Source organism: Trachemys scripta, chromosome 6 (genome assembly GCF_013100865.1).
Source record: "Trachemys scripta elegans isolate TJP31775 chromosome 6, CAS_Tse_1.0, whole genome shotgun sequence".
NCBI classification, from domain to species: Eukaryota; Metazoa; Chordata; order Testudines; family Emydidae; genus Trachemys; species Trachemys scripta.
In genome coordinates, this window is record NC_048303.1 from 114,822,596 (window position 1) to 114,837,626 (window position 15,031).

At 46.4% G+C, this 15,031-nt stretch overlaps 1 protein-coding gene across 2 annotated transcripts in view; it reads right to left on the reverse strand.

Moving 5' to 3' along the window:
- Nucleotides 1–14,741, reverse strand: part of PTGR1 (prostaglandin reductase 1) — a 30,050-nt gene extending 15,309 nt beyond the window's left edge. Inside the window, exons 1-2 of one of the 2 annotated variants that reach the window (XM_034773946.1) lie at nt 14,612–14,741; nt 708–823 (exon numbers count right to left, since the gene is read on the reverse strand). In XM_034773946.1, coding sequence (XP_034629837.1) covers nt 708–813 — 106 coding nt within the window. In that variant the 5' untranslated portion in view covers nt 814–823; nt 14,612–14,741. Of the gene's footprint in view, nt 1–707; nt 824–1,741; nt 1,967–14,611 lie in introns of those variants that run through there. The other variant, XM_034773945.1, reaches the window with a different exon arrangement.
- Between the last annotated feature and the right edge of the window lie 290 nt (nt 14,742–15,031).

Consider the following 15,031-nt stretch of genomic DNA (forward strand, 5'->3'; position numbering starts at 1 on the left):
CTATAATCGATTCACGTTCGGAAGGTTATCTTTACAACATGATATGAGATGATGGTGCTGGCGTAATTTAAAAAAATAAATAAAACTTTATATTCCATAGACTTCTGCACCTTAGGCCTCCAGACTCATCAGGTCAGATTTTCTACTTGTCACCGGCTTGTGGCCAAGTGGAATTTTGAAGTCCTGATTAGCAGTATATAGCTCTCAGTACATCTTTGTAGCAGACGCGCACCCCCTCCCCGCCCAGCCCACAAGACATTCTTACTCATTTGCAGTCAACTGGGTGGGTCTGTTACCAGACCCCTAATGGTAAGGATGGGGATTTTCAAAAGCACCCAGCATTGATCTAACTCCCACCAGAGTCAGTGACGGATTGATTTCAGTGGAAGCAGAGACGGGTGAATGCTGAGCACTTTAGAAAATTCCACCCTAAATGTCTGCTCATCCACGTGAACACTGCTGAGCCAGGTATTCGGCACCTGACCCTCAGGGGATTCTTTGTTGAGTCACACGCACCGATTTCAGACACTAAAAGGTACAAGTGTGGGGTTTGTGGTAGATCAATGGAGAAATCCCAGCCTGCTTGTACTTTTGTATAGCTCAGTTCACAGAAATGTATTAATTATTCTAGATTTGCACACTGCGCTATGAGTAGAAAGACAAAATATAGTCCTAACACAATCTACGTGAAGGAACATTCTCCTTACCTCCATCCTTTAGCTTTGGCAACTCCACCTCTTTCAGCTCAAAGTCATTTGTTTTGGGGAAGCCCTCAAAATGCTTTTTCAGCGTCCAAGACTTGGCTCTCACCATCCTGTACCACCTGCATGAGAAGACAGCACAATCAAAATTAAAAGCTGGAATACAAATGGCTGCACAGCCATTCTGACCCCTCCCCGCTGCAAGATTAGATATTGTCAGGCACCCAGGTCAGGCCTGAGCATCTCCATCGCTGTGCTTAACCATTTCAGGCTAAGCACTGACCCCGAAAACATACTAAGAGTTTGTCAAGTCTTTTATATTTGCACTTACCAAAGTTTACTATTTTTTAAAGTACCTTTCCCTGCCTCAGTGAAGGACACCCGAGAGCTGTGTTAGTTACTCCAGGGACCATTCTAGTCCTAGAACAGCCCAGGAACAGGAGGGCATAAAGGTGGCTTAAAGTCATCTCAGCCCCCACTCCACTGGGCTGTGAATTCTGTGCCACAGTTCTTAAAGACACAACACAAAATCTCATCCATATAGTCTAAAAGAAATCTAAAAAGGTGGCAGCCTGATTGGCTATAAATCCTCAATTAAAGGCTTTTCCTTATACCAGTTAAATCTACAAATTCAGACTGGTTAAATGGACTCAGCACTGAAAACCAATTGTTACCAGTTTTAGCCAAAGTTCAAATCACAGCTGCAAAGACAAATGAAGCCTCTACATTTTAACCCTGATACCGTGGCTAACCCTTTCCCACACGTCTGCCAATAGGTGGCACAAAACAGATTGATACACCTGATAAACACAGATTTTAATAACAAAATGTTTCAAACAATGACATTAGAGTTTCTCAAGTTTAGAAGTACAGCACATTAAACTGAGAACACCCTTTAATCAGTGTTTTCCATAAGACAATCTTAGGGAACTTTCCCAGGTGAATCTGACAGGTGTTTATACACACTTGCACAGCCTCTTTCAGACCCTTCAAAAAATTGGATGGACCCTCCCCTCAACAAAAGAAAAGTGGATACTTATAATAAAGATTTGCTTCTCTTCAGCTCCTGCTGGTAAGGAACCAGGTGGTGTTCTCTGGCTGCTTTTTGTCAACAGGCTCAGCGGATCAGAGCAGAAGCCCAGTCAGAGACTGGAATAGCCAATCTCAGGATATTGAGGTTTCTTCTCTGCAAGGTGATCCGTCTTACAGCTTCTGGAACCTCAGTGTTTCCTCAAGTGGGTAGCCAACGGCAAAGATCTCTGCTTTTATCCACAATGGATATGAATTTCCCTTGCTCCGCCCTACAGTGCCTATCTTCAAACCATTAGCAAATCAGGTTCACAAGTGATTTGACTTAGTCCAATTGAATGTCAGTTAGTTCATTTGTAGAAAAAGTTCCAATTCAGCAAACATTAACTCATAAAAGGGTCGCCCCATGACTAAGCAACTTTAAATACATGAAACATTTGCAGGTCACTCTGAGTGCTGATCCTGGAGTCCTCCAAAAAATATATTGCCATTCAGACAAGAGACACTGCTTTTGGGGCAGTTGGCAAGAGTCCACTGGAGATATCATCTCACTAGCTTTTATGGAAAGTCCAATACAAAAATCCAATCATTAAAAATTAACCTCAAAAAAAAAAAAAAAGAACGAAAACCAGTCACTCAATGTCTCTAACCATTAGCAAAACAAAAATGGGTCCAAACATATGACACACACCACTACTACCACTTTCTCCCTGTTATTCTCAAAGCAGGCCTATGTTCTTACTCTTTTTTTTGCAGACAAAGCAATTTCAGCAACTTTTCTGTTTTAGAACTCAGTTCTGTTTTCACAAATTTTATTTTTAACCTATATCTTTTGGTCAAAATTTACTTTAAAGACCATCATAAGAAAAAAACAACCCTATTTATCTTTAAACACATTTTTGTTTCCTGGGGCCCATGAGTAAAGTTTTCTAAAGCACCAAAATGGAGCTAAGTAAATTTCAGTGAGACTTAGGTTCTTGAGGCTTGGATCCTCAAAGGTATTAGTGCCTAACTCCCATTGATTTCATGGAAGTTAGGTACCTAAATAACTGAGGATTTGAGGGTTTATTCCTTTTGAAAATGGGGCTTAGGCTTATAAAGTCATTTAGGCTCTTTGGAAATTTTGACCATATATACCTATACAGACTCGTTATTTCTAATAATAGTTTCAGATTATCCACCTAGTACTGCCACTCTCCTTTAACAGTTAACAAGTTGTTAAATATTAAGCTTTGGCACTTCACCGCATTGTAGTGAATTGTGTGGCGTGAGAGGGCCTCCGAACAGACTTCATTATCTCGGGCTTTACTGAAGGGCCCAATCACTCTTTCCTGTCACAATAACCACACCCACCAAGTTCAAAGTCTACGCAGGATTTAACATGGTGAAAGAATCAGCACAAAGCACCAGGCTTACCTACAAACAAGCCAAGACAGAGTCTTAGGGAATGGTGACTTTGCAGTTAAACACTTTGCACCGATTTCAGATACTAAAAGGCACAAGTGTGGGGTTTGTGGTAGGCCAATGGAGAACATACACAAGGTGTACATTACTTTGGCCCGCTTTAAAAAAAAAAAAAAAAAAAGAACCCCACCACAATCCCAGATGTTCAGCACCCATGCATGTTGCACAAGTGCATTAACTGATTTCACAAATAACCAGCAATACTCATCCACCCACTGTGTCAAAGATTAGAAGCAAGCTCCTTACATGCAGTAAAGAGGTATGACGAAGTGGGGGATTGTCTTGTTTTTTCTTGTTTTCGGTGGGGTTTCAATGGTTTGCATGCGGAAGGGGTGGGACTCAGTTTCCCTGGGTGTTACTGGTTTAACAAGGTGAGGGGAGAGGGAGTTTGTTGTTACAGAGGACCGGAGAGGGAACTTGGGACCCCAGCCAATGGCCTGGAGGATGGATACCCCAGCGACCGGTGACCTGAGACCCCGACCCGGAGACCCAGCTCAGGAATTGCAGCCGGTTCTGGCCAGTAGGAGAATAATGGGCTACAGAGTGAGGACACAGTGACCTAACCAGCCAGTTCCCGCCAGAGGACAGAAGCGAGGAGAGGAGGCCCCAGTTTACGACCCTGTTTACCTGGAGAGAAGACAATGGACAGAGGCGGGGCTTGGGGCCAGGGATCTCAGATGCTGAGCTGGGAAGCAAGGGGGCTCTGGGCTGGAGAGGGAGAGCAGGCAGAGCCCACCTGGATGCAGAGAGACTGGGATGTGCTGGGCTGAGGGAGGCCAGGCCTGAGGCCCTGAGAGTTTCCTGTGCTGTGTTCAACTCTCAATAAACCCTCCTGTTTTACGCTGGCTGAGTGTCACTCCGGTCTAGAGAACAGGGTTGCATCAACCCCTTCGGGGATGGAGGCCCGGGGGGGTCCAGAGCGAGTGGATTCCCTGAGGGGGCCCACGGCGAGAGACAGACGTGCTAAGGCTCTGAGAGGTGTGGCTCCAGGAGGTGGTGGGGCCTGACCCCGAGAGAGAGTGGACCCCCAAGAAGGGCTGTCGCACTGAAAGGGGCACCCCCCCATGGACCGCCCGGGGCCAAGAGTGGGCACGATCTGTGAGTCCGTGACAAGGGGATAAACCTATATGACACCATGAATTCCCATTCACTGTTTGTCTGTACCTGCTTTAGACACCCTAAATCCCAGCAAGAACATTACACCTTTCACTTCAGGTTCTGTGTTTCCCATACAGCCCCTATGCATTTAAGGTTATTAACAGAGCCACCTTAAAAACAGCTCCCCATAATCAATTATTGCATGATCAGGATTAGAGGAAAAGCCAGATAGTATTGTTATCTGTGGCAATAGGCACTCTGAACACAAATAAAAGAGCAGGAACTGACTCTCCCACTCTGATATACACCTGATCTGTAAATACAAAAATGTCAGCCCTCACAGCTGCACCAATATGTCTTAAAGAGTTATTGTACAAATAGAACCTAAGGAAACAAGACTCATTTCACTTGGTGATTTTTTAAAATCCAGTCAGCATGAAAAAACATCATTGGCCAAACTTTGTCCTGACTTACCCCCTGCACTTCATACAAATCGTATGTTTAATATAACTCACAATCCTCGAGATCATTTGCTGTGTCAATTTCTTTTAAAAACACTTCAGCTCACCTATGAGCTGATTCCTTAAGCATGTCTGTAACTCTGTGTCCAGATTATTATGTCCACTTTAGACGGGGAATAAAACCACTCAATCACTGCACTCCATGTCTGCAGTTCACAGATGCATTTGAAGCCCTGGGTTTTGCCTGAGGTTCACAGAACACTGAGTATGACATGCTGTCTTATACTGCTTTATTGTTAAAGAAGCTCTCTTTAAACATATATAATAATTAGAAGTCTCTACTGACTAGCTCTATAGATATTTCTGTAAGATTGCACAACAGATATACAATTAGCAACATTACGTTTAATGGCTATTAAGGCTGGACATACCCCATCCACCAAAAATCTTACAAGAACGGAAATAAGAAGGGGAAAGACTTGTACATTCCTTTCCACCTACATATTGCCTGCAGTGCTATTGATAACGTATTCCAACACTCCATAAGGTTTTTGCTTCCATCTCCAACACATACCCAAAAGCAACGTGTATCCTGATTGCATCTAAATCACACTGTAAAGCAAAGTTTTAAGGGACCAAGTTTGCTTTTATGTCAATTGTCTCAACAGATCAGCACATTTGACTGTCCCACATTCCAGGCATTTGGGAAGTTATTCTGCCTTAACATAGCTGATCTGATCTAAGGTTTCATGTCAGCGTGCAGCTTTGTTTAATTCCTTTGTCAGTTAATACTGTTTCTCCCTGGATTCTTGATTTATTGTAAATTTTGAGTCAGACTCTAGTTTGGTTTTGCTGCCAATCTCAGTTCATTTGGCCGTACTGCTGTGTGTGTTAGACCAAGGTTTGTTTTGTTCATATTCTCTCTGAAACGGCTTAGAAGCTTTCAGAAGTGCATGACTGAAATGAAAATGTTTATTCCTGAGCACAATATATTCACTGTGCAATAATTCAGGGGTGGTTTTGTGTTGTGGGCAGATGCCCAGAGTTAAAAAACTAGAGAAATTATTCAGAGAAACAATATCTTACCCTGTTACCTCTCTTCCTTACCAGGTCTACGCAGTTGTTTGACACTCTAAAAATAATAATAACAACATTTAACATTTTTGAAGCACCCGTCAATGAAAGAACCTGAAGGACTTTATAAATACTAGACTGTACAGGTTATAGTCTGGAGGTGACATCAGGGGACTGGACAGTATCAAACATTATGGGATCTACTCCTGGCTCTGTCAATGATTTGATAAGTGAGCTTGGTTATGTCACTTAAGGATTGATATTTTGAGCAACCGTAAGTCCCACTGAAGCCTATCTGCATGTCATATCCCCCATTGGTAATATGGGGATAATAATGCTTTCCTACCTTCATAAAGCACTTTCAGATCTATGGGGGAAAATGTGCGATATAAGTGCCAAGTATTAATAATGAAATTATTTGCAGGACAAATTCCTGGCACTGCATCATGAAATTGGAATTGCTAAACTGTCATGACAATGCGTTATAGAACAATGACACTGCATTCTCAGTTCCTTCAGCACTGTTATCACAAGCTGACAGGATATCACAGTGCAGAAATGCGAAGTCATCATGTGTCAGTGCTGCACTACAACCTAACATCATGATGTTGCAAGGTCAAAATTCAATAGTCTACCTGCCCTACAGTGTAGACTCACAGGATGGAGGACAAGGCCAGTGAGAACCTGAGAAAACTGAGAACCTCCCATGAATTTTGGAAAGGTGAGCAACTCTACAGTACTAAAAAGCCCATTAAAATCTATGATGTCTGGACATATACAAAACTAAATTGTAAGACTATGGGTATCTTATAGCCCAGACTATTTCAGGAGATTGGTGATTGACAGGATAGACCAGTAGTTTTCAATCTGAGGGTCATGACCTCCAAGGGTCACCAATAGGTTTCAGGGGGCTTTAATTACCAGATCTATATTTTTTTAAATTACGTTTCTAGCCCTTTGGTTCATGGAGAAAACTTCAAAACCATAAGCCGAGAGTCAACTGCTTTAGAATGGGACTGATGCCCTGGCTAAAATCCACAGACAGCCAGAAACAATAGCTGTAAGAGGTATGACTGCTCCATTAGTCACAGCCAAAGCCCAGTGGACTCTAATTCTGTGGCATGGAATGTGTCATTTTTCCAACAAGCCACAGAATTCTCCAATTTGTTGCAGCCAGGAGCCTGGCATTTTGCTTCTTCTCCCTGTCCTAATGGGATCTGTATGCAGATGCCTTACTTTCCAGCTCTCCCCTCAAAGGGAAAGGAATTGGATTACAGTTTATGTGCCCCTGCTCTGTTCCAGGCAGCAGGGCAGTTGGGACCACCCTCCCTTCAGTGCCGGATGAAGGTATAAGCTAACTAAACTACAGCTTAGGGCAGTGCTCTTCACTATTTTTGAAGAGGGGACCACTTCGGCAAAAAACCTTCAATGTGAGAGGCACATCAACCCGAAACAGATGGTTGAACCTTCTGAGTTCTTTGTTGGTTGATATGGTAATATTACCGTTATTGGTAATATTGCTTGGGGTGCAGGATTGGGCATGGGGGGTTGGCTCTAGGATGGGGCTCAGGGCTGGGGCAGGGGCTTGGGGCGCAGGAGGGGGTGAGGAGTGCTGGCTCTGGGAGAGGGCTCAGGGCTGGGGTAGGGGCTTGGGGTGCAGGAGAGGGTATTGGGGGCTGGCTCTGTATCCTGGAATGGAGACAAGATTTCAGTCTTGAACAGCTGAACCAAGAGAGAGCTTCCCCTCCTCAGCCCTAAACCCCATGGTGGAAGTATTTAGGCCCATTACTGGCACCCCTGTGCCGCCGATGGGACCCCCCCCCCGTGATGACACACTCAGGTTATTGGACAGTGGAGACATACAGGTGAGGGTGCCCTGGGCACCTTGGGCCTTCCACTGTTAGAACCAGAGGTACAGGGGCCTATGCCAGTAGCCAAGGGACCCTCAACGGAAACCTCTCCATCCGTCGCTCAAGAAGATGTCTCCCTTACCCCTGCAACAGAGATTCTCAATAGATGGGACAGCATAATAAGATCCGTAAAATGGTTAACTTATGATGCACTAGGGGTGACTAGTGAGGAACCAATAAGTTTAGCACACAGGCTTGTTGAAGCCATAGTGGGCTTCCTGAGGCCCTTTGGAGGGAACCAATGAGTTGGTATAATAGGGAGTGTGATTTGTCGGGATGACAAATTCTCAGCTGGGGGGAGGATGTAAGCAAAGTCAGAATGAGCTCTCCCCTGACATCTGGTGGTGAGCTGTGGAAAAGGGACTTCAGGGGCTGATCTCGTTTGCATGGGCACACCCACCCTGCCTAGCATGATGGGACTGCTTGCCCAAATGGTCACTTTAGCTGCTGTGGGATCCCCAGTCTCTTTGTTATTGGGGCAGGAGTAATAAAGTGTTGTTATCCTGGTGATGTGAAGCAAGGACAGTAGAACTGTACTTGGCATTTTATGACTGAGGAACTCGCCCTCAACTAAGCAGCACTCGCTAAGCAAGGGACATGGGTTCCAAAGCCCAGTGAATTGAGAGAGGTTGGGGATAGGTATCTGTGCCTGGTTGGCTGCAGAACCTTGTGGGAAGGCATAGCAATTGGTTGTCAACCCAAGCAGTGGAACATGTAAGGTAACCCCATATCTCCACCCAGGCTGGTAGGTAAACTCTGCAGATGAACTTCTGAACTCTGGGGCTGCACTGACCAAGGGCAGAAACTGTGGGTGGGGTGACTGTTGGGTTGCTGGACTCAAAAACCAAAGGGAAGGGACATGGCCCAATCTATGTGGGGATGGGTCTTCTGTTGCTCATGGTTTGTGTTATGAATCCTGTTTGTGGTGGTTTCCCCAGCATAATACCGCATTATTTCCCTCCTTTATTAAAAGGCTTTTGCTACACTCAGACTCTGGGCTTGTGAGAGGGGAAGTATTGCCTCATAGAGGGGCCCAGGGAGGTGGTATGTAATTGTCCCAGGTCACTGGGTGGGGGCTCGAGCCGGTTTTGCATTGTGTTATTGAAACGGAACCCCTAGATACTGAACCTGGCCCTTGTTGCTGCTAACTCTGACGGGCAGAAGGGTTCCATACATACGCAGTTAGTTCAAAGAATTTGTCTAAAATTTATTTGTCATGAAGTCATCGTTACCGAGAGGGCTGCTGCAAATGAAAATTATTTTTCTATTTTTAAAACCTCATCTTTCTATATATGCAAATATAAAGCTTTTGTGTTTATATATTCACTGTCCTTTCTGTGAAAATAATAAATTGATTTTTTTAATGGTATGGGGCCTCTTACACTTGACATAGTTTAGGGCCTCAGAATATCTTAATCTGGCCCTGCCTCCCTTTCTTACCATTTTCCCCTCCTTTATGGATCTGCCTCTTGCAGGCTGACTTTCCTCACTTGGGGAACCAGACCCAAGCATGCTTTGCTTCTCAGCTACAGTGATATTTCAAAGGAGTTTTCACAGCAGCCAGCAAAGGATTCTGAGGTTTCCTTATGACTAAGGTTACGTTTTAGTCACAGGTATTTTTAGTAAAAGTCACGGGCAGTAAATAAAAATTCATGGCCCGTGACCTGTCCATGACTTTTACTATGTACCCCTGACTAAAACTTGGGAGGGGGGAACTTGGGGGATGGCCCAGGGGGCACCGTGGGTGCTTGGGGGAGGAGACACAGCCCGGGGGGGCACCGCAGGTGCTCAGCGGGAGCGCGGCCTGGGGGTGCCGTGGGTGGTGGGTGGAGGGTTGGCGGGGCTGGGGCAGGTTCCCTCCCTGGTGCCTCCTGAGCTCCACATGCTGCCTCCGCTCCACTCCAAGTCCCGGTTCTGCAGCTCCCATTGGCTAAGGGAGGGAAGCCCCCCCAGGGAAGCACCAACCCGCACCTCAATCCCCAGTCCTGAGCCCCTCCCCCCCTCAAACTCCTGCTGCTGGGAGGCGGTGGCCTGAGACTGCCCCAGCAGCAGCCAGTGCACCGGGCCCGGGGGATGCCCAAACTGCTCAGGCGGTCCCCAGGCCAGGCACACCAGCCACTGCAGAAGTCACGGAGGTCACAGAAAATCACGGAATCCGTGACTTTCTGTGACTAACACGGAGCCTTACTTATGACCATCAAAAGGAGGGAACACTGAGGCATGTGGAGAGGAAGCGATCATCTTTATGTAAGCAGGGCAGTAGGCCCGCTATTGTGGGCAACTTTCCTGGCTTATACGCTACCCTGGTGAAATAAGCTAGCGAAAGGATCTGAGTCCTCACTCCCACTTCTTTTACCCAGATGCCTGCCTGACCTCCAGGGCTCCCCTTCCACTCTCCTTGTGGCAGAATCCTCATAACCCCGACAAGGCTGGGCCTAGGATTCCTGGGGGGCTTGACCCCCAACCTTGCTGTCATGTAGGACAGGGACTAGGGTGTCCCCACTCCGGGGTGCTCTCTCTGCACTGGATGCTTCCCTGACCCACTGATCATTCCGTACAGTTCAAAGCAAATACAGTTTATTAAACAGCAATCAATTTTTTAAAAAATGAGAACGGTTAAAGAAAAACACATCATCCTGCTCTGTGGCACAGGGACATCACAACCAGTATCTCTGTACTGTAAGGGCAGTTCAGTCTGTTCCTCACAAGTTCCAGGCCCCTTCTCAGGCCCTGGTTGTGCTGCAGGGATGCTGCGGGTCGGACACTTGCTCTGGCGGTGGCCACACGCCCTGATCTCTAGGGTGGCAGGACTCTTCTTCCCAGCGTCACCCCCACCTTGTCGGGATTACGATCTCCCTCCAAGTCTGGCTTGCAAGTTGTCTTGGCTGGGGGGCGTGTTCCTGTACCGGGCCTGCTGCCCAGAGTCCCTCTCACTCTCCCCAGCTGCTCACCGCACCTGGCTCTGGACTGGTCCAGCTCCACTCTGCCTCAGCACTGCTGCTGCTCTGCCTCCAGCCGCCTGGGCTGCTTTTCTGGCCCTCCAACTCTGGTTGTTGCAGTTCTCCTCCCAGCACAGGTCTGCTCCGTGGGCTGCGTCTCTGGTTGGCACGACTCTGCTCCCCAGCTCAGCTCGGGCCCCTACTCTCTCCTTAGCTCGGCCCCACTCTGTCTGACCCAGGCAGGCAATTCCAGCTTACAGGGAGGACGGGCCCTCCCTGGCCTCCTGACTCCCTCATTAGCCTGCCCGCCCTGCCAATCAGGCTAACCTGGAGCATTGGCCTCTCCCCATCCCCCCTGGGGACTCTCAGTCTCAGGGTCCTGATTTCCCATCGACCCTTCCCCTTTCTTTTGTTACTGGGAGCTAGCCAATCAAAAAAAACCCACTGAGTTTTAGTAAGAGGCCAACAGTCCCTTACATTTACTAAAGAAACCCATGATATTCCTTGAGCAACAATGCATGGGTTGACTAAATCAGAAGCCTGTTTTATTAAATGGCATGAAAACCTGCATGCACCAGACTTGGGTTCGCAGTGAATACTAAAAGCTTCCAAGTCTCGTATAATTGTGGAAACAACAATTACATCGTCTCTCTTAGCTGTTGTTAATGTTATGTTGGGATCTGCCAGTCAAGCCAAGCAGTTCCTCTCTCCCATGACATAGTCAGCTGATGAATTCACAATATGGCTTCCAGTGGTCAGCAGCACCTGTTCAGGAGAGCCACAATTTCTCAACACAACCGGGTGAAACTAGAGATGTGTCTTCTGCCCCACATGAGTTCAATACAGGTAGGAAGGATCCATATATGAGGACTCCCTGTATTGCTGTCCACTCAGGGCGCGCTACAGGGCGGAGGTGGGAAATCTTTGAAGCTTTCCACCAATCAATTCTTGCAGCCAGGGCCGGTGCTACCATTTAGGCAAACTAGGCGGTTGCCTAGGGCGCCAAGATTTGGGGGCACCAAAAAGCAGTGCACCCAATTTTTTTTACAGCATTCCTACACCCCCTCCCCGAGCGTGCGGTCGCCGCTCCACTTCTCCTGCCTCCCAGACTTGCAGCACCAATCCGCTGTTTGGCGCCACAAGCCTGAGAGGGGAGGAGAATTAGAGTGGGGGCGGCATGCTCGGGGAGGAGGCGGAGCAGAGGTGAGCTGGGGGGGGGGGCTGCCGCGGGGGGGGGGGCGCCTGAGGGCAGAGGGGGGGAGCTGCCGTGGGAGGGGGTGTCTCAGGGGGGGGGGGGCAGGGAGCTGCTGCAGGGCTGCGGGGCGCAAGGGCTGCTTGCACCGGCCCTGCTTGCAGCCAGGTTGAATTGGCGTTGCTGTGTTAGTATTTGCACTGATGGTGCCCAAGCTACCACAGAAAAAGACACTGAACAGAATCCAATCTATTGCAACCCAAGCCATTTGGGCACATTGTTCAACTCCCTGGGAAGCAACTCCCACAGGATTCCAGTGGAGCTGAAAAGAGGATTTGATGAGGCTGTAAAAGTTCTGGATTTTTTTAATGCATGCCTCTTGGCTATTTTTTGTGAGGAAATGAGCACTCAATACTGGCAGCTCTGGGGTCATTGGCTTTCAAATGACAAAGATCTGAACTGCGTGTCTGAGCACAGAGAATGCATAAGGATTTTCCTGGCTGAATGCAGCTCTGCCGTTGCTAAATAGGTCACTGACCAGCACTGGCTTGCTCAGAGTATGTCTCTCCAGGGGCTGGATAGAAGATAGGTTCTCCACCTCAGGGTTGCAACTCCCAGCACTGTCACCAACAGGTGGCAGACAGTTGCAACTACCCTACCCAGGGCCGCCGGGAGCGGGTTCGGGCCCCGGTGAAAAAAATTTTTTGGGCCCCCCAGCAAGGGCGGACTGGCTAAACAGGGTCAACAAGAGGGCAGGGAAGCCGGGCCCTGGGCCCCCTTCCGGACTGCCGGGCCCTGGTAATTTGTACTAGCTTTCCCCTCCCCCCTTTCCCCCCCCCGTTGGCCCTGACCCTACCCATATTATTAAGTAGAAGGGGGATCCCAGCTAGACAGACAAAGGCCCCCATATCTGTCCTGGTGTGAAGAATGAGGTCCCCACTATGGAAAAGGTTGAGAACAGTGGGACAGACTTGCATTCCTAGTGTTGCTACACAGTAAATCAAATTTCAGGACAAAGGTTCAGCATATATAAAATTATGAAGAAAAAATACAACATATTTCAGAACATTAACTATGATCCCAATAACTATGTCAGATTTTGCTTCCACTAAGATCATTAGCAAAACTCCCACTGATTTACACAGAGCAGAATCCGACTTTTACGTTGTTAACCCAGATTATTAGGAAGCTGTGGCTCTATCTTGCCCACCATCTCTGAAGTAGCTTTATACAAATACCGATTCTTAAAAGGCTGATATCAAAGCATTTTTCAAAATTTTAAAATAAAGGTTACTTGCTTGTTTATCCCAGTCTGTAGGAAGTCTGAAAAACTTTCCGCCAGGTTTCTTTACTGGCATTTCCCCACTTCCAATCCACTTAATTTAAGGCCAGGTTTTCAAGAGTTCAACTCCCATTCAGGCACCAAAATAAAAGGCCATATTTTCATAGGCAGCACCCAATGTGCTGAGTGCTTGTGAAAAAGCTTACCTTAGGAGGGTACGTCTCCACTGAACACCCCTCCGCCCCGTGGCAGCGAGTCTCAGAGCCCGGGTCAACTGACTTGGGCTCGCAGGACTTGCACTATAGAAGCTGAAAATAGCAGTGTAGACATTCCTGCTCTAGCTGGGAGCCCAGACCCAGAGACCCACCCTCCTCACCAGGTCTCAGAACCTGAGTGGGAATGTCTACACTGATTGTTACTACAGGTCTCACTCAGGAGTTCTGAGCTGGAGTAACAGATTGTTTCTTGAATCTGGCAGGTAAATTTTTTGAAAAATCATTCTCAAGTTAAAGCCTAATTTAAAACAAACAAACAAACAAACGAAAAACAAACAAACCACAACTTTCATAATCTGTGTGATACTAATAAACTCTTACATTAATGAAACAAATAATTTTTTAAAACTTCGAGGCCATATACTTCTTTCTTTGCACCTGTATAAACCCAGAATAATTCCATTAACTTTAATATATTGACACTAGTGAAATTAAGGTCAGAATTTGGCTCTTACAACGTTTCTCACCGCTCATGTTTCCTTCCTGCCCTAAGCTCAGTCTAGACCAGGGGTAGACAACGTATGGCACGCGTGCCGAAGACGGCACACGAGCTGATTTTCAGTGGCACTCACACTGCCCGGGTCCTGGCCACCGTTCCAAGGGGCTCTGCATTTTAATTTAATTTTAAATGAAGTTTCTTAAACATTTTAAAAACATTATTTACTTTACATACAATAGTTTAGTTATATATTATAGACTTATAGAAAGAGACCTTTTAAAAATGTTAAAATGTATTACTGGCACGCGAAACCTTAAATTAGAGTGAATAAATGAAGACTCGGCACACCACTTCTGAAAGGTTGCCGACTCCTGGTCTGGACAATGAAAATATACTTAGCTTCCCTTTTTTATAGTCCGTTTCACTCTCTGGTTCTCCTGCACTAGTCTGGCGTTGCAGCGTTTGGCTTACTAACACTGCATGGGACTATCTAAAATACGTTTTCACTTCAATTTATAATTTAAGGAAACATTTCTATTACTCTTAGATTTCTGGAAAATGCTGTTTATTACAAAACCTAAACTTTGGCCTACTCTGAGCAGCAGTTTCTCTTTCAGAATTGGTTTGAGATAAGACACAGAATTGGATTGACTTTGCAAATGTGTAAGAGCCTAGATAATGATGCCTTTTAATTATCATCAACTCAGTCCCAGTTACTACTGTTCATTCCTATCACCCGTTACTAACCTGTGCAACAGTTACCGGATGCAGTTTCTTTGAACACCGAAGTTAGACCCCTCTGTTCCGCTTTACCACTCTTCTGGCTCAAGGAAATAGGGTTCACTCCACTGTAATTATCTCCACTTCCTCTGATGCCACCTGCTGCATCTTTGTAGCACTACAACTAATAGCTCTTTAGCAGTGCTGCGGAAAGGCTGAGTTCCTAGACTGAATGCTTTCTAAAAGGACTTGTATGTTCTCCTGACTTCTGTCTCCCTTTTAAAATGGAAAATCATTCCTGCACCTGGAACACATCTGAGATGCTATCCATTTGCTTGTACTACAGAGAAAAACCTGTTAACATTACAGCACTGCTGGGTTTGGGTGTTGGAGAGACTAAATGAAAGAGCTATATTTGGATGGGGAAGATAGCTAAGGAGGTGGTAA